Source organism: Poromitra crassiceps, assembly GCF_964638095.1.
Source record: "Poromitra crassiceps genome assembly, chromosome: 7".
NCBI classification, from domain to species: Eukaryota; Metazoa; Chordata; class Actinopteri; order Beryciformes; family Melamphaidae; genus Poromitra; species Poromitra crassiceps.
Window position 1 is genome coordinate 1,505,277 of NC_139628.1, and position 19,467 is coordinate 1,524,743.

The following is a 19,467-nucleotide window of genomic DNA, read 5'->3' on the forward strand; positions in this document are numbered from 1 at the left end:
GCCTGAGTGGGACCGGACCCAGTCTGGCGCCCTCTGAGAGCCAACAGCGGTCCGTCCACACTTCCAAGGCTTGGCGAGCGCGGTCCGACAGCGTAAGGACGCGGGACCGATGTATCGCTGGGTCCAAGCGATGACCGAGGAACCACCTTTGGAAGGGGCGCATGTGCAGCAGCCCCAGAGGAATTGCCGCGGTCGCCGCGGCCATAAGGCCCAGTAGCACGGAGCACTGGTGAACGGAGATCGTGCGTGCGTGACGCCGAGTCTCCGCTGTCCTCCGAAGGTTGTCCAGCCTCTGCGGAGAGAGGCGGGCGCGCATTGAAAGGGAGTCTAGCTCCAGACCCAGGAAGGTCGTGACCTGTTGAGGCACAAGGGCGCTCTTGCGCCAGTTTATAAGGAACCCCAAGGCCTGGAGGTGGGAAGTCAGCACCTCGGTGTGTGCGGACACCATCTCGCTCGAGCTCGCCGCTATCAGGGCGTCGTCGAGGTAGACGTAAACGCGGATCCCCATCTCTCGGAGGGGAGCCAGCGCTGTGTTGACGCAGACTGTGAAAGTCCTGGGACTTAGAGACAGGCCGAAGGGGAGTACGCAGTACTCGTAGGAGACTCCCTGAAAGGAGAACCGGAGGTACCTCCTGTGCCTTTCCACGATGGAAACGTGGAAGAAGGCGTCCTTTAGGTCGACTGACGTGAAGAAGTCCCCGGGTCTGATCGCTCTGAACAGTGTGGGGAGCGTCAACATGCGGAAGGGAAGCTTCCTGAGCAGGGGGTTTAGCCGCCTGAGGTCGAGGATGGGCCGTAAGGACCCGTCCTTCTTGGGCACCAGGAAGTACCTGTGGTAGAACCCGGACTGCCTGTCCTTGTCCGGCACGGGCCGTATCGCGCCCTTTGCCAGAAGCGAGGAGACTTCCTCGCCGAGGACAGCCATGGAGTCCGCATCCGCCAGGTCTGAGACAGGGATGCCCGTGAAAGCCGGCGGGGGGGCCGCGAACTGCAGCGCGTAGCCCTTCTCCAGCGTTCGCAGCAGACCTGCCAGGGCAGGTCTGGTGCCCTGTGTCGGGGTTACCCTTGGCACATGATCCTGAGGCGCCACGGCACACGGCCCCAGCAGGACGTCCCCAGGGGGGGTGCGTCCCGGAGGCCGTGGCAGCATGGCGTGCAGCCCCGGCAGGACCAGCCCATAGGAGCTGCGTCCCGGAGGCCGCGGCGAGTCGTCGCCCGTGGTGTGCGGCCCCAGCAGGACCAGCCCGGGGGGGCTGCATCCCGGAGGCCGCAGGAGGTCGTTGCCCGGCTGGTGCGACGACAGCTGTGGGGGGGGAATAGCAGGGGGGCCTGCAGATGGTGAGGTGCCCTCCGAGCACCTCGCAGCTTTCGCTGGCAAGGGACACGTACTGAGCAAGGCTCTCTTCGGCGCTCGACAACACTGTGGGACGCCAGGTCCTGGCAGCGTGGAGGCTGCCCCTCCCCCCCCCGGGGGACCGCTAGGTACGCGCCGGGCCTCGGGGCCCGGTCGCGGTGGCCGACTTGTCAGGGTTACGGCGGGAGCCCCTGCTGCGGCGGGCACGGCTTCCTCGACCCGCGCCAGTCCAGGCTGGCTGGGGAGGTGTTGGCCCCGCGTTCCTTGGGGCGTTCGAGCTGTTCCTGTCTGCGTTGGCTGGGGGACCGGACCACCCCTGGGGTTGCCTGTCCCGTGGACGGCGTGCAGGGCTGCCGCGGGTCGTCGTCGAACGACCTCGGGCAGGGGGTGGCCTCGCTGTGTGATGGGTCGCCCCGGTCTTGCGCGGCAGGACTCTGCCGACCGCCTCCGTGTCCTCACGCCGCCTCTGGGCCCTGCTGGCGAGGTCCGCCATTGAACCGAAGAGCCCGGTAGGGCAAACGGGCGCGTTGAGGAGGTCCGTCCTCTCATGGCCACGCAGGCTGGTGAGCTGCAGCCAGAGGTGACGCAAGGCGGCCACCGAAGATCCCATGACCCTCCCTGAGTCCTCCGACACACACTCCAGCATCTTGAAGACGTAGTCGGAGACCCGGCGTAGCTCAGTGAACATTTCAGGCTCGGGGGCTGCTTGGACCTGGTCTACCAGGAAGCAATGATACTTCAGCAGGAAGGCCATGGTGTTGGCCATGGAGGCCGCCTGGCCTGCCGCCAGATAGGACTTTTCCAGGAGCGAAGCAGTCTCCCTGCAGGCTGGGGAGGGGAGCAAGGGCTTCCCTTCCTTCTTCTGGCCTGGGAGCAGGTGGTCCGCCACCGCCTTCTCCAGTGGGGGGGGATGTTCATAGCCTGATTGGGCCCCTTCCACGACGCTAGACCAGCACTTAAAGCGTCGGATGGGGGCCTCAGAGGAGTAGGGTTTGGTCCAGGATCGCTGAACCCTACGCTGCACGTCGGGGCAGAAGGGCAGGCTGCCCCGTAGCCGCGTCTCAACGGCGCGGAAGTGGGAGGCGGTGAACATGTCCTTCTCGACGGTAGGGGGCGTAGGCCAGTCCCAGTCGAGGGCGGAAACAGCCCTGGCCACGACCTCCCTGAACTCCCTCTGGTAGATCTCAGAGGAGATGTCGTCAGGAGGGGGGAGCCCCCCGGGGTGAGCCCTTTCTGGGTTACCCGGGCCGGCCAGCAGGGAGGCCTCATCATCCCGTTTTGGGTGGATCTCGAGGAAGTCATCCCAGGGTCCCCCGCCTCCGGCCACTTGGCGGAAAGGCGAGCCCATTCCGAGACACGGGAGTTAGCCGCACCTTCACCCGACCTGGGGGAGGGGGGCAGGGAACAGCGGGAACCATGTGGGGAACGCAGGTGGGGACCGCGCTGGGAACCCGTCTTGTGCTGTGAACCCGCTGGGAAACTGTGCCGGGTATACTGCTCGCACTGCCGTGATCCCGGTGGGAAGTCACGCTGGGAACCTACCTGGCAGCTGTGCTGTGAACCCGACCGAGAACCGCGTTGGGAAATTCGCGCATCATGCCGAGGGCGCTTCGGCGGGGAGCACTGTTGGGAACCTACCTTTTTTCTTTGGTAGCTGTGCTGCGAACCCGACCGGGAATCCCGCGCATCTTGCCGTGGGCGCTTCAGCGGGCAGCGCTGCTGGGAACCCTCCTTGTGGCCATGCTGTGAACCCCAACGAGACGCACGTGGGGAGCTCACCTGGGAGCACTGCTGGGAACCCTCCTTGTGGCCGTGCTGTGAACCCAAACGAGAAGCACGTGGGGAGCTCTCCTGGGAGCTGTGCTGGGAGCCCTCCCGAGACTTGTCAACGTGCTGCTGTCCGAGAGGCAGCGGGGTGTCGGAGGTAGCAGGCCCAGAGGTAGTCTGACTCTGGCTGGGCTCAGCTGCAGCAGCAACGCCGCCAGCGTGGCCTCTGAAGAAGTCTGCCCTGTATTTTTGAGTGCTACGAGGCATCTCAGTACAGGAGAGGCAAAACTCCGGATCTCCGAGGCAGCTATCTGCGTAGGCCTGTCCCAGGCATTCAACACACAGCGTGTGCGAGTCCTTGGCTGATAGCCACGCGCCACACTTGTCCGCACAGCGCTTCGCCTTGTTAACACTAGCCATCCTGTTAGAACACGCGGTAGTGACAGGCGAACAACGTTAACGTTAATGTATCCTCTTCTTTTTCGCCTTGTGGGTAACACTGAAGCAAGCGAGTTAACACAAACCACTGAACGTGGCAGACCGAGCGCGCGTAGGCGGCAGGCTATTTTAGCGGGTCTTAACTCTAGCAAGCTAGTCGGCAGTGGTGCCGACTAATACCTGTAACCAACACAAGAACGAGACTAAGCTACGAAACACGTGACGCTAGTAGCGGAGAGTTATCTCTACGTGAGGTTAGCTTAGACAGAGCAATTCAATTAGCAAGCATACAACGACACTCGGACCGGCTTGTTCTTAAAAGCCGCCGACACGTGAAAAAAACACTTAGCTTTGTCGCCTCCAACTTTCACCGCCCAGGCGAAGGTAACCTTCCAGACCGGAAAATCAACGACCGAGGTTCCCGTCCGCTACGCCGATGTACGGGGAGCAGTTGAAGTGAAAGTGGTCGGGCAAGCTAACGCTAATCTGGAGCAATAATTCACACGTCTGTCCTTGGCCGAATGCAGGTAAGAGTGGTGTTTTCCCGGTCCAATTCCAGGCGTGAGGGCTTGTGCCCGCCTCTACTCCTGCTATTGGATGGGAGACCATGAGACCGTCAGGATCGCCCCGGATTTTCCAAGGGTCCAGTCTGCATCCTGTCAACGGTCTAATGGATGGTTGTAAAGGACACTTTTAAAGTAATAAAAGGTAAGAGCATTCGATAGCGTGTACCACGCAGAGATGGCAATAGGTGGGAGCCGAGCTTCAACGAAATAAAACTGGTGTTGACAGTAATGAAAGATGCCAAATCATTCAAAACAATAAGCATTTTGCTTTTAGGAGCATTGTGCCAGCGTGCAGCGCTGTTCCAAAACGTGTCAATGTGTGTAGCTGCCTGGGAAACGCACATCCCATAATAGTATGATGGTACTTGGGATGCCATTGCCAACATAGATGCGAACAGGTTAGCTAAAGGTTTAGCATCGCCAGCGAGGGCCCCCACCGCTGCGGTCGGGGTACGTTTCGAAATCCCTCCAGGCCTGAAAAAATGTCTAGGGGAAACACGTGTGTGTGTGTGTGTGTGTGTGTGTGTGTGTGTGTGTGTGTGTGTGTGTGAGAGAGAGAGAGAGAGAGAGGGGCAGAGAGGGGCAGAGAGACAGAGTGTGGACACTTGGAGCGAGTGCTGCAGTGCTCATTCTGAGTCCGGAGACATATTACATTAAATTGGCAGAGATTTTCAATATACTCAGTTTAACATATCCCCAGAAAAGCTCAGGTGCCATGGCCATCTGTATCGTCTGACAAGTCCTTGAGGGAAAAGACACAGTCGCTGGTCCAACATTACATCCACTGTCCACTATTTAAGTCTAACTCACACATTACAACTTCATATCACCTTCAGAAAAGGGGCACTTCCTAGATTTCAGTGCGCAGGTTGGGAAGACTCTTCAGCAGGGTGTTGGCTTGTTTGGGGTGCAGGCGTCCTCCCTGGATGCCCGTTGTGGATCAGCCTTCCTCTCAGCCTGGGCCTTCTCCACACAGGTAGAAGTCTTTCATCTCTTTGGAGCACAGCTCATCAACAAAGATGCTGTGCTTCCAACAGGTCAGGATGAGCCATATCTCTGTGACGCACGTGGCCTCTCCTCTCCTCTCTTCATTCTGTGGTTAGCCGCAGCATCTTTTAGAGCCAGAGCCTTGTTGGGTTTGAGGACTGCTTTGCTGTGCTGCCTACGGAGTAGACTGCTCACCTTCTCCTCCTGCCTACTGAGCAGCCTGCTCACCTTCTCCTGGAAGGCAATGCCTCCCTGTGACGCCATTTCACCACCAACAAGTACACTACTCACTGTAACACTGACTCAATACTGCTATGGACAGAAAATTGATGGGAGACATAATTTCCTCAGCCAGTGCACGGCGCCATTATCCGTGCTTGCTTATAGCTTCAGCAGGGAAAAATGTATGACACCACTGAAGATGTCACAATTTCTATGACAACATCAGTGTCCGTCAAAAAATCACTGACATCGCTTATGTATAGATCAAGGTCAACCTGGCAGTTCAGAGCGCCTACAGCAGAAGGGACAAAATGTTTGGCAAGGCGTGCTGTTCTCCAGTTTAGTGACCTGTATCTCCAGCCTGACGGCAGCAATGTGGATTAATTTGAGTGGATGAGTAATCGCTCATGTTCACTATTGCGAGTGCGAGGCGTGTGATGGCTTGGCTTTTTCATTCATGTCTGACAGGTTGGGTGTGGGGGAGGCGATGATTTTGGAGGCAACATGTGTCATCTTGAGAAGTTTGTTTTTGTTGGAGATGTTCAGCGTGGTGTAGAAGCAGGGGGAGCAGTACAGAAGGACTGGTTGAATGAGGCTTTTGTATAGCAGTAACAGGAGGTGAGTGGGGGGCGAAAGTGCTCTGAGTTTGCAGATGACTGTGTTGACTTCTTGTCAATTAAATAGCGTTGAAGTTTAAAAGAAACACACAAACATTTTGGGAGATTCACCCATTTGCCATCTTCCCGAGAGTAAGATGTGCGTGTACTAGTAGAAACATAGCGACCCGCCGCTCCCGCTAGTTAGCTTAGCAGAATGAATGGTAGTGATTGGTACTGGCTAGCCTACCCCATTAACACATGGACAAATGTAAAAAAACAACAACACAAAACAAACGTAATGCTTCCATACTGCTCACCTGGCGTAATGCAAGTCTCCAGCACCCCTGACATGCCAAGTTTAAGATGTAATTTACACCCTGTTTTAGCTGAAATCTTCACCGTAGTCAGGTGCTGCAAGATGGTGGCAGGTGGATACTGTGCTGTAGCCTGATATTTTTAAGCGGTTTCTATAAGTGACTATGTGTGTTTGAGCACGGGGTGTCTGTGGACGACATTCACCAAGGCCCCTCCCACAAGGAAGTGAGAGTGGAGACGAGGCACCGTGGCTCCTCTGCGGACGCACGCGTCCAACCTGCAAAACCTGCACCACTTACTTACTTCAACAGCTGGGGGTGATTTTTCTACTGCATCTCTCTGCTTGTCTTACTATCAGGAAGAGGGCAAATAAGAGATTCTCCCAAAAGGTGGCGTGTTCCTTTAACAATCCATCAGTTTGCTGGGGACCCCCAGGAACGCCCTCAAGGACCACTGGTGGTCCCCGGACCCCACGTTGAGAACCACTGAAATAGAGATGATCAGAATGTAATAGAGATGTGTTTTATCTGTGTGTGTGTGTGTGTGTGTGTGTGTGTGTGTGTGTGTGTGTGTGTGTGTGTGTGTGTGTGTAGCTGAGCTGTGGTCATCGCTGTAAGGAGGTGTGTCACCCTGGAGGGTGTGAGGAGAAGTGTCAGCAGAGGGTCAAGCTCAGGTGTCCCTGCAAGAGGATCAAGAAGGTACACACACGCACACACACACAATATTTCTCGAGTCCGAATCGAGTCTAACGCCGGGCTCAGACTACACAAATTCAGCGCGAGATAAAGATGATTTGGTCACGTGCGACACATTTTCAGCGTCTGGCCTGAATATGACTGTCGACAAATGGCCGTCTTCACCTCTTGTAGTGTGACATGATCAAAGAGCAGCATCTGGGACGCCTCTCGACACCCTGATGAAAACACTACTAGTCTTTTGATGAAAACACTACTAGTCTTTTGATGAAAACACTACTAGTCTTTTGATGAAAACACTACTAGTCTTTTCATTACTTCAGGCTGAATTCTTTTCTCACCTAGTTTGACAACTATTCCTTTTGACTTCAGCTTGAAGTGTGGAGAAACACAGCGTCCCCGTCCCGTAACCATAGCAACTCACTCACTCTCTGCCTGCCTGATGAGAGAGGAGAGGGAGAGCATGCTGTGAGCTACACAATCTATTATATTGTAGGCTACAAATATAGCAGGCTAGATGTTGTAACCTATAGGCTATGTCTTGTTTTCTGCTCTGGCGCTGTGCTGTCTGTCTAGCCAGCCTGTCAGGTCAGTCATGTTTTCACTCCCTGAGGTTATCAATTATGATTTTGTTTTTCACTGTGTGAGAAAATGGATTTGTGGCGTACGGGTCGTTCCCGATGTTCTGAGTCAGAGTTGGCAGTCCTGGTCTGGATCAGACTGGTAGTGTTGCCACTACATTGTACCACGGGTACGGTGGTGCAGTGGTAAGCGCTGTCGCCTCACAGCTCAAAGGTCCTGGGTTCGATTCCCACCTGGGACGCTGTGGGCGCTGGAGTTGTGACCCCCCCATATCTTCAGTGCCTACTGCCCAGGTGGGCTATCTCGTCGAAAGAGCCTTTCTGTGTGGAGTTTGCATGTTCTCCCCGTACCCCCCAGGGGGTTCCTCCGTACATAACCCCCCACTAAAAACATGCAGAAGATCGTCATCCGACCAGTGACGACAACATCTGAAGTTGGTCCAATGATGGTCCAATGAAGGTCCCCGGGCGCTGGAAAGAAATAGCGACCACTGCTCCTGGCCTGCCCCCTGGAGGAAAGGACAAGCCTGGATGGGTCAAATGCAGAGGACATATTTCACCGGCCACCGTCAGCATGAGTGTGTGTAGTGGCCGCATGCATGTGTTGTAGTGTGTTGTGTGACAATAAAGACGGGCTGCCGTCTGAAAATCGTTGTTACTGAATAAGCGTGAATCCACATGTAGGTGGAACACGTGCCTGTCCTTGTACCAAATTAAATAATGTCACGGTATTAATATAGCGATCAATATCGTATGCCAAATTATTAGGACCTATTACAAAAAAAGGGGGGGGGGGGGCTAGGAAAGAAAAAAACTCACTTTATCAATTAAAAAGTCAGTCTTGTCTACAACTTCCGAGTCCAAATACATGAATGCGTGAGTCCAGGTCATCAGTACTCAAGTCCAAGTCGAGTCACAAGTCCTGAAAATGAGTCCAGGACTAGGGATGCACCGATCCACTTTTTTCACTTCCGATCCGATTCCGATACCTGAATTTGGATATCTGCCGATACCGATATTATGCCGCTACCAATATTTTTCTTGAATATACAGTATAGGCAAAGATTTGGCCAATTACATTTTTTTTTTTTTATATATACCTTGCAAAAAGCAGACAAAATTAAGAAAATATGCAAGGCAAAGAAGGATGCTATTATACATGGAAAAATTACGGACAGCGCCCGCGCTGGAATTGCAAGAAAAATCTAGGACTCAACTAAAACACTGGACCATTGAATATAGTGTTTTTGCTTGAAATGCCCATCCTTGTTGTGTGTGTGTGTGTGTGTGTGTGTGTGTGTGTGTGTGTGTGTGTGTGTGTGTGCGCTCGTGTGTATGTAGGAGTTCCCGTGCTCTCGAGCTCGTGAGCAGCAGTGTGTACAGTGTGACGACGCCTGCAGAGACCAGAAGAAGAGGGCGAGCCAGGTACACGCACGCACGCACACACACACACACACACACCCACACACACACACGTACACACACATGTACACACACACACATACACACACACACACACACACACACACACACACACACACACACGTACACACACACACACACATGTACACACACACACACACACACACACACACACACACAAACACACACGTACTGTACGTACACACACAAACGCACTCACACACACACTCATGGGTTGTGAATGGGGGTGCACAGCAGTTGTGACAGCACATTGGGGGCGATGCTGTCCCCAGCTGAGCCTGAGAAGAGAGGAGGATTGAACTGATAGAAAAGCAGTTTAAACCGCTTAGAACAGGGCTTCTCAAACTCCAGACCCAGGTCCAGACCAGGGGCGGTTTTAGCATCAGAGCTTTGGGTGGGCTCAGCCCACCCAAAGGTCATGGACCACTGAACCCCTAGGGGGGTCCGGGGGCATGCCCCCCCGGAAGAAGATTTTGTACAGTTTCAAGTAAAAATGGATCAAACTGGCGCACTTTGAGATCAAAATGAAGAGACTAGATCTATGAAGAACTACACACATCAATATCTTCTTTACCGTTCTGTGGTTTTACAGCAATGAAAAAATAATTGTTTCCCTATATACTGTATACTATATATATTCTGCATACAGGTTACTATATGGTAGAATTATGCTTGCATAAATAATACCAAAATCACTTCAGGGGAGTTTCAAGTAAAGTAACATTTTGCTTTGTAGGCAAAACAAAAGTAAAATTAAATCAAAAGGGAACTTCCTAACTTATTGGCTGGAATAATATTCCGACAAGATAATAATATACTGTAAGCACTAAAGCAGGAGTTTGCAGTCAACTAGTTGAAATTAATATGTGGCAGTATTTGTGGGGGTCAAAATCTATGTAGGGTGTACCACCACAAATAGATCAGTGTATGGGAAACACTGACTATTAAATTGTGTGACTAGAAAGACACCAATAAATCTGAGAAAACGTACTTTAATTTTGAACAACAGCACTACAACGGTGGCATTACAAATGGTATTATGAAATTATTGTGTGAAAAAACAAGAATGCCACTTTTTTCATGAACTTTAAGCAGAAAATTAAAAAATAGTTTTAAATTAAAAATAAATAATAAATAAAGATCATTTTAACATTGGCTCAACCAGCCCATCTTACTGACCACCAGGGGTCCTGGTCCTTAATCCCTTTTTATTACTCCCATGCCACTGGTACTGTACACAAACAAGGCTGTTTAAATATCTGCCTTGCACTCCCTTAGAGCAGGGGTGTCAGACTCATATTAGGTAGAGGGCCGGATTTGTTCAACTGAGACCTCATGGGGGCCGGATTTTTTTTTTACTAAAATCAATTCGACTCATTTACCCATTTACTTCACAAAAGAAATACTGCTCTTTCCATTTCTCTTGAAACTGCCTGCATTCCGTGTCAACCTTTCTCTTTTTCGACAACATCTTGTTCAGGGGCGGACTGGGATCATAATTCAGGCCGGGCATTAGATACCAAGCAGGCCAGGCCGATACGGGCCGACGCGCGTGCCGGCGTCAGAAAAATTTGGGCCGTTTAAAGCTCAATTTGGGCCGTTTGAAGCCAGATGTGGGCCGTTTGAAGCCCAATTTGGGTCGTTTAAAGCCAGATTTGGGCCGTTTGAAGCCCGATTTGGGCCGTTTGAAGCCCAATTTGGGCCGTTTGAAGCCCAATTTGGGCCAAGTCCAATTTTACAATGAGATGCACCCACTTTAATCCTGAATAAAGTAATAAAACCACTAGTAAACCAGTAGGCGGCGCCTGGCCTGCTGTTCAGTGAGTGGCCTGACTGCGGGCACAATTTCTTTTTTTTTTTTTTTTTTTGCAGGCCAGGCCAGGCCAGGCCAGGCCACCGGGCATTTACCCGACGTGCCCGATTATGCAGTCCGCGCCTGATCTTGTTGATTCTTTTGTTTTTTGGTAGGTAGCTGAATGCGCGATTCAATTCCAGCGTGGCATCATGGCGGCTTTGTTTACACCTGATGACCTACTGACATACTTCCTTGTAGTGCAGGTTAATTAACTTATGTCAAACTTATGAACTCTTAGCTTGCTTATTAGCCACACGTAGTTCATGATAATGGGGTGCGAATTTAATAATAATAACAATATATATATATATATTTTTTTAATATTCCAAAACATCTCGCGAGCCGGATGAAACCTGCCCGTGGGCCGGATCCGGCCCGCGGGCCGGATCTCTGACATCCCTGCCTTAGAGGGAAATAACAAGCCTGTAAGAACTTTTATTGAGATACTGAACTAACATCACAGCAAGACATAAGTGATGCCATGCCCGCATGTTAAGCTATCGTCATCATCACATCAGACAGGCTGTGTAAAGCAGCCACTTGCGATTCTGAAGGGCTTAATTTCATTCAGATAACAAGGGACCCGTTTGAAAATGTTTGTCACTTATGCCCATATGTTTCTCAAAAAACATCACATCCATTTACACCCGCTTACTGCGAGCTAGCATGACATGGCTGGCTGGTGCCATGGTAGCCTACCTACCTTCCTCCAGTCCACCTGTTTGTCTGGCAGGCACAGCGACAAGTTCTTTTGTTTAGCCTACGACAACGTTACGTGCTAATTTGCATATCAATATGCGCTAATTAAGTAACTAGTAACGACTCTGACTGCTCAATGCTCACCTCAGTTTCATTGATCATGAGTGGGGAGAACGATTGTGTGGACTGTGGAGGACCACTTCGCTGCTGTACTGTGTGTGTGACCTGTGTGAAGTGATGTGGGATTAGGCAGATAGATGGAGGAGGGAGCGCCTGCGCAGCCGCGGTTCTAGAAACTTTTCGGGTGGGCTGAACCCCCCTAAATTTTTGTCTCAGCCCACCCTAAGAACATAGAGGAGGGGGGGGAAACATGCACACAGCGCATTGAGTGTAGTCAGAAACTGCTACTAATGACCACCATGGATTTGGAGAGGGATAAAAAAAAAAAAAAAAAGTTTTTTTGCCTCTATTTTTTTGGGTGGGCTGAGACTATTTTTGGGTGGGCTAAAGCCCACCCAAAAACGGCCTAGAACCGCCCCTGGTCCAGACCAACAACAACAAAACAATCTGGACCTGACCTTGTGTCATATACAGCCCTGCACACATGATCGGCGGTAAAACAGCTCTGTGCCTGCTGTGCCGTTGTTCTCCTGTAGGGGAGAGTGGCGCTTCTCAACTAGGCGCTATCTAGTGCGTTATCCTTGGCATCGCGCACAGCTCAATTTTGCCACTTTGCGCTGCGCTCAAATTTCAAAATATCTCAATGCTGACCTTTCATGAGCACAACCAATCAGAAGAGACGAAGATAGAGGCTGTATGTGACGTAGTGACAGAGAGAGGAGACACCAACACAGCAGAGCAGAGCCGGCGGTTGTGAAGCTCTACCTCACAGTGAGAAAAGTGCAGACTTCTTATCATGTGAAGTGAAGGTGCCTTTAGTGCCCGATTAAACGTGCATTAGGGCTGTGTGGTATATCAACTTTTGATCCATAGATGATTCACTAATACGTCCCACTAAAGGTCATGACCATTTTTGGTCAATTATTCAATGTAAAACTGGTGGTTTTCTTTTTTTCTTCTTTTTGCCAAACCTTATACCTTCAGATGAAGGTATACATACCCAAATATTTATTCATTTTCAGAATTTTAACCCTTTATAAGCCAGTTTGTCTTGATTATTAAAAATTATTTTAGCTTTCCACAATTTCCCACAAGATAAAATCCAAAGTGAATGTTTTTGTGTGGGATTATCACAGTGTAAAATATATGTAAAAGATTAGCACCAACATTGAGTCTGTTCCATTTTGACTTTTTATGCAGTGTCAAATCTAAAGAAATATGCACTTTAAAAATCATTAGACCATGTAATTTACCATTTCTGGGCAAGTAATTGAGCAAAAGTCCCCCAAAGAACCATATCAATATTGATACAAATTAACAATCCCCATTCCTATAGTTGTAGTCTATAGGCGAGGAAAAGAGATCGGATTGTATCGGTATCGGCAGATACTCAAGGTTGGGTATTGGATTGTATCGGAGATGAAAAAGTGGTATCTATATCTATATCTATATATACATATATATATATACATACTATATATATATATATATATATATATATATACATGTGTGTATATATAGATATATATATATATATATATATACATGTGTGTATATATATATATATATATATATATATATATATATATATATATATATATATACATGTATATACGTGTGTGCCAGCACTTGAAGCTCAAAACAAGAGTGAATACCAACAGAAGAATATTGGGGGGCACTACCCACATGGTTAGCTGTGTTGCTCATTCCACTAATGCACAATCCTTACAAGTTGTACTTCGTTGTAAAGGTGACTAATCAGGTATTCCAACGATATAAAATACAATACCAATTGGTATTATTAAAGGGGAGAAATAATCGACTGAAATAACGTTTCGAACTCTTTTTTGAGGAGTATATATATATATATATATATATATATATATACACACACACACACACCCTATCATATGAAACTAGAAGACCTAAGGCATTGATTGACACCAACCAATTTAGTAGCCTGTCACCTTGTCTTGGCTCTGACTCAAACTGATGATCCTTTTTCATTTACATGTTAAATGTTGTGCTGTATATTTTAAAACAGGGAAGGAAAAATGGTCAATGTCTTGTTTTAATAGAAGTGCTTGTTGTGATACAGTATCTACCATCTGACATCTCTTTATCTAAGAATTGAACATGTAGCCCACTTAAAATACCCAGATAGATATGGTGTATCGCCATTCAGCCTAAAGATAGAGAGACATTATTTTTAGTCCATATCGGCCAGCTCTAACGTGCACGAGACGTGTGACTCACGCCTGTCGGCTCAAAATGCCACCATGTCCTGTGGAAGTCTGCAGACTCCGCCCACGCTCACCACCAGCTGCGCAGCTGCCCACTGAATATGACATGTTGTAGCCCCACCTCTTTCCAGCCTGAGTTAATAGTTATTCATCTCTCCTGGATCCACCATGGGCCAAATGACCCTGGAAAGTGGTAATATATAGACCACAGATATCAGAGATACGGGCTGCAGGGGGGATCCGGTCCCCCAGACGGTTTCATACGGTCCCCAAAATGTTTTTGGTGGAGGTTACAGGTGGTGATGATTCCTCTATTCTCTGCAGCCTGCCAGTCGACTCGGAGGGCTTTTAAAAACGTACAAAAGGGGAAAAAACAGGGAAATTTGAAACTTCTGGAACTCTTATTAGTGCAGACGTAACTTATTGGTAGTAAAACAGCCTACGAGTTGACACTTAAGCTTAATTTATACTTATTAGAAAGTGTCGCTCAGCACATGGTCGCAGACGAAAAAGGAAGTTTCGCTCATGGTGTTGCATTTATACTTCAGTGAATGTTCGCCTCGGTTCAACGGTCACGTGACACTCGAACGCTATAAGTGCAGACAGCCACGGCAAGAGAGGGAACGCACAGTGAAACCACCTCGGAGGCAAGATGTAACGTACTTGGCTGCAGCCGCATATAAACAACACACAACAACACAACTCACCTCCTCTCTCTCTGGGAAATTATCTAAAACATATGCGTAATCATCTGAAGTCTCCGTGATAGTAATAGCAGACGTTTGCGAGGGGCTTTGATCTTCTATCTCCAAATTCCCAATAGATAGCCTAAATACCGTAGGCTATCCTCCCTCGTTCTTTCTCTCTCTCTCTCTCCTCGCATGGTGCACGCCCGACATAGCCTAATGTAGGTCTAACAAAACGCATTCTTATAATCATTATAGAAAATCTCTGGGAATTATTTTTTCCATCCTGGGAGGCTATTAGCCTATCAGAGTGTCTGCTGGCCAATCCAGGAAGTTTGGCAATACTATTTGGATCGTTTGATTTGTGGCTGTGTGAACCAAGGCATAAATGCAACAATTGTATCAATTAAGTACCTGAATCAGAACAAAGCAAACGACCCAGAGGTGTGAATACACCCATAAACTCCTCAAAAAAAGTTCGGAAACGTTATTTCGGTCGATTATTTCTCCTCTTTAATAATACCAATTGGTATTGTATTTTATATCACCTTTACAACGAAGTACAACTTGTAAGGATCGTGCATTCGTGGAATGAGCAAAATCCCCTGCAATATTCTTCTGTTGGTATTCACTCTTGTTTTGAGCTTCAAGTGCTGGCAGGTGTGTGCCAGTCACAGGTGTTGACTGGCACCTGATTGGCACCTAATTTGCGGTGCCAAGCTGTTGTGGCTGCGTATGGATCTTCCACACGCTACTGAGGTCCCTGACAGTGTCAAATGAATAAAGTGTAAAAATGGCCAATATCTGCTGTTTTTTTCCTTATTACTGTGGGAGAATGCAATCATCCAATCCACCAAGCAACTCAAAAGAAGAGTGAATACCCTCACCTTCCATGGAGTCGCCTTCGCCCTGTTTATCCCCGCCCCCCTGGTCTCTTGGTGCTGCAGCTTGGTTGGCTGTCTTGCTGTCTTTCCGTTTTGCATTGGTCTATTTTGAATTTGGCCCCTCCTCTCGTCTTGCTGTTCACGATGTCTGTCACGCCAGGTATCCCAGCATGCTTGTTCAGCGATTCAGTCGCATCCAATACAAAGTGAATGTGGTCGGGTTTTTGGTTTGCTTCTAGTGGTCAGGGACTCTTAGGATAGGCTAGTAGTAGCTGATTTGTTAGGTTACACTTCTCTCTTCTACACTACTTTTATACTCCTCTACTTAGTTATTTAGTGATGTGTTCATGTGCCAACATGTCATTTTTCATTCTCTGATCATCAAACACAATATGTAGCCTAATTATTGTTATATGTGTATGAATAGGAAACATGCTTTCTGTCACTTACTTATGTTACTATTTCAAATCATGAATATCCATGTGTTGGTGAGTCAAACTGATTTTAGCCCAAAAAAATCCGGGCCCCATGAGGTCTCATTTGAACAAATCCGCCCACTACTCTGACACCCCTGATATAGATGGTTTTCACAGAATTCTGTTGCCTGGCAACAGTTTGGAACCTAGTTTATTTCCTGTCAGCTACAGTGTTATTTTAGCAAACAGGAAGTAAGCTGGAGGAAATTTAGAATGTTTATGTTGTCAAGTTAAAGAAGTTAACATCTATATGTATACACACTCAACACACTCTCTCTCTCTGTGTGTGTGTGTGTGTGTGTGTGTGTGTGTGTGTGTGTGTGTGTGCGTGCGTGTGTGTGGCAGTTGAAGGAGGCAGAGGAGAGAGCAGCTCAGGAGGAGGAGCAGAAGAAGCTGCAGGTTTGAATGTTTTCATAATGATGTGCTTATGATGTCATGTTATTATCAACACTGTTAAGCCCAAAACGCACAGGACGCGCGTCAATTTCTGCCCCTATAGCGCACTGCAAGCATCAGATCTGAAATGTATACACCACAGAATGACAGAACCATCAGTGTTTTGGGGGAAAGGCCACTAATTTATATGTGGGCAGCCACAATGACCGATGGAAAAAAGTTGTTATACGGTAGTTCTGAGCCCCTGTCATTCAGAGGCTGTGTTGGATCTGATCATCCTACCTGTCTGCTGTGCAGAGGCGGGGAGAAAATGATGCAATCATTATGTCCAAACTTTCACCAATCTAATCTCATCATGACATCCAGGGATATATATATATATATATATATATATATATATATATATATAGTGGCTATATTTTGGTAGCCGATGCGTTTAGAACTAGAGCCCGACCGATACTGGATTTTGGAGGCCGATACTGATATTAGGGAGTAAAGAAATTCCGATATCGATATATCGGCCGATATCCTTATATTATACAGTATAATCTATCATAATTATATTACACAATTATTTTGCAATGATCCCTCAAATATCAAACACTTGACAAAGATATACCAATATATATACCAAAGAGTCATGACGAGACTGGATGAAACTTGCAACTACCAGCTGCTGCGACTTGACAAGCTGAATAGCTGGAGACGCCATCAGCCGGGTGGAGATGAGACGGGCCAGTTTACTCTACAACGCTGCAACTTTCCCCTGCAACGTTCTAAAACGGTTTTGTCTCGTTGTGAATCATTGGTATAAACTGGGTTTAAGACTCTGTTATGTAAAAGGCATAATCAACTCCTAGATGTGCGTTAAACCATTAGAATGCACAATGTGGAGGCCAAGACTGTGGCGGAGGGTGGTTGCCTCCACAAAGTGCATGAAAATCGCACATGAAAATTGACAGAGTATTGAAGGCCAGAGATGAAGCTCTTCTGCTTCAGCGCTGCAGTCATGATGTTGCAGTGGAACAAACTATTAGCCTTCAGTTCTTATCAATGTAAGATCTTTGGCGCAAATCAGATGATGTTCAAATATACAAATTAGAACGTTTTCATACAACAGCAACGGTGATACCAGCAGGAAAACTGACTGGAGGGGCTTTAAGGTCCATGCGCACTTAGAGTGACAACTATAAAGATAACTATAGAGACACTGCGTAACGCGTCATCATTCAGAAACCACGCCCAAGACGGGGGAAAACGGAAACCCCCCCTCCAATCCTGGCGTTCTCCTATGCATGGTTGCGTGGTGCACAAAAATATCGTATATACGGAAGATGAACACTCCAACTTACTTCTTGACAGCTAGATCCACATTTTTCTTCTCGCCAATTCTCAATGGCTTGCAATCTTCCTTGTTTTGCTCAGGAGTACAAAAAAACTTTAACTGGCGATTTTTTACATTTGTTGTCCGCGCAGCCCACCACACAACAGCTTTTAGCTATGTTTAATTCAAGGAAAATGACGCTGGTGTGTGGAAATGAACGAGGAGCTTTTCCCCCGTGATGGGCGTGGCCTATTTCATGCAGTGTCTCTATAGACGGTTTTTACGGAATTGTGTGAGGCTGTGGTTTTACAGTGATTTTACAACAGCTAAGAGTGACACCTCTTAGCTGTTGTAAAATCACTGTAAAGCATAAAGGCCTCGTGGGGCTTATTGCTTACCTGGCTTATTTCTTGTCAGCTATTGGATTAACAAACACTGCAACAGGAAGTCAGCTAGGGGCAATTTAGAATGTTTATGTTGTCAAATTAAACCCGTCTATAAACTGTCATGATAAGCTACAAAAGAATAAACAGCATGATTCTGCCTTCATTACCAGCACAACGTGCTTTCATTTTACTCGTCAAAGTCAATAACAACAGAGACAAAGGGTTTGGGCTCATCAATTTCCACAAAGGAGAGAGGAGTCCGGGTAGTGTCTACCAACAGGAGGATCGCAGGTTCGAGCCCCCGTGTTACCTCCGGCTTGGTCGGTACAGACACAATTGGCCATGTCTGCTGGTGGGAAGCTGGATTCAGGGTGTGACTCCTGGACGCTGCACTAGTGCCTCCTCTGGTCAGCCTGTTCAGGGGGAGGGGAACTGGGGGGAATAGTGTGATCCTCCAACACGCTACATCCTGCCGGTGAGACTCCTCGCTCTCAGGGAAATAAGAAGCGGCTGGTGACTGCACATGTATCGCAGGAAGCATGTGCTAGTCTACAACTCTCCCCATATCAGCAGAGGAGGTGGAGCAATGACCAGGACAGCGGGGGAGGGTGACTTTATAAAAAAAAGAAAAAAAAGAATGATGTGATGGTGAAACACTTAGACACAGACAGATAGGAAAATAAGGTTCAGGTTTAAAAGTACAGGAATTCTTCTTTACATACTCAATTATTGCTCTCTCTCCCTCTCTGTGTCTCTCTCTGTATCTCTCTCTGTCTCCCTCTCTGTCTTTCTCTGTATCTGTCTCTCTCCCTCTCTGTGTCTCTCTCTGTATATCTCTCTCTGTGTGTCTCTCTGTCTTTCTCTCCCTCTCTGTCTCTTTCTATCTCCCTCTTTCTCCCTCAGGAGGAGTGTGAGGCGTTTGAGAAGCGTCAGCGTGGGGGGAGGAGGAGTAAGAAGAGAGGGAGGAGGGAGGAGCTGGAGGAGCAGGGGAGGGGATGGTGGTGGGGCGTGTACCTCGTCGTCCCCCTGGGGGGGGCGCTGCTCGCTGCTGCTGCTGCTTACTACCTCAGCCTGCCCTGACGCACACATGCACACATGCACGTGCGCGCACACACACACACACACATTATATTGATTATATTGGAAAAGTGACAGCCCTACACAGAGCAGAGTAGGGAATCTAGGGATGCACAATATTGGATTTTTTTGCCAATATCCGATACGCCGATATTTTCCAACTCTTTGCTGCTGATACTCATATATGTTACTCATATATGTTACTCATATATGCGCAGATTTCTTCCACCTAATTTTCTTAATAGAACATCAAGTCTCTCCTGTAGTGGAATGAACACATTATTATGCCTAATGGTATGCAGACATACATACAGTACAATGCTTTTCAAAATGTACACTACACATTCACTGAGC

The 19,467-nt window shown here is 48.4% G+C and overlaps 1 protein-coding gene and 1 pseudogene across 2 annotated transcripts in view; one reads left to right on the forward strand and one right to left on the reverse strand.

Moving 5' to 3' along the window:
• nfxl1 (nuclear transcription factor, X-box binding-like 1) overlaps nucleotides 1-19,116 on the forward strand; it is a gene marked incomplete at both ends in the record, with an annotated part of 89,214 nt that extends 70,098 nt beyond the window's left edge. Inside the window, 4 exons of the mRNA XM_083640835.1 lie at nucleotides 6,842-6,946; nucleotides 8,866-8,949; nucleotides 16,276-16,329; nucleotides 18,940-19,116. Coding sequence (XP_083496961.1) covers nucleotides 6,842-6,946; nucleotides 8,866-8,949; nucleotides 16,276-16,329; nucleotides 18,940-19,116 — 420 coding nt within the window. The remainder of the gene's footprint in view (nucleotides 1-6,841; nucleotides 6,947-8,865; nucleotides 8,950-16,275; nucleotides 16,330-18,939) is intronic.
• LOC310779132 (small ribosomal subunit protein mS37 pseudogene) lies at nucleotides 4,976-5,376 on the reverse strand (annotated as a pseudogene). Its single transcript has one exon. The product of its transcript is annotated as a small ribosomal subunit protein mS37 pseudogene (transcript).
• Nucleotides 19,117-19,467: the final 351 nt, after the last annotated feature.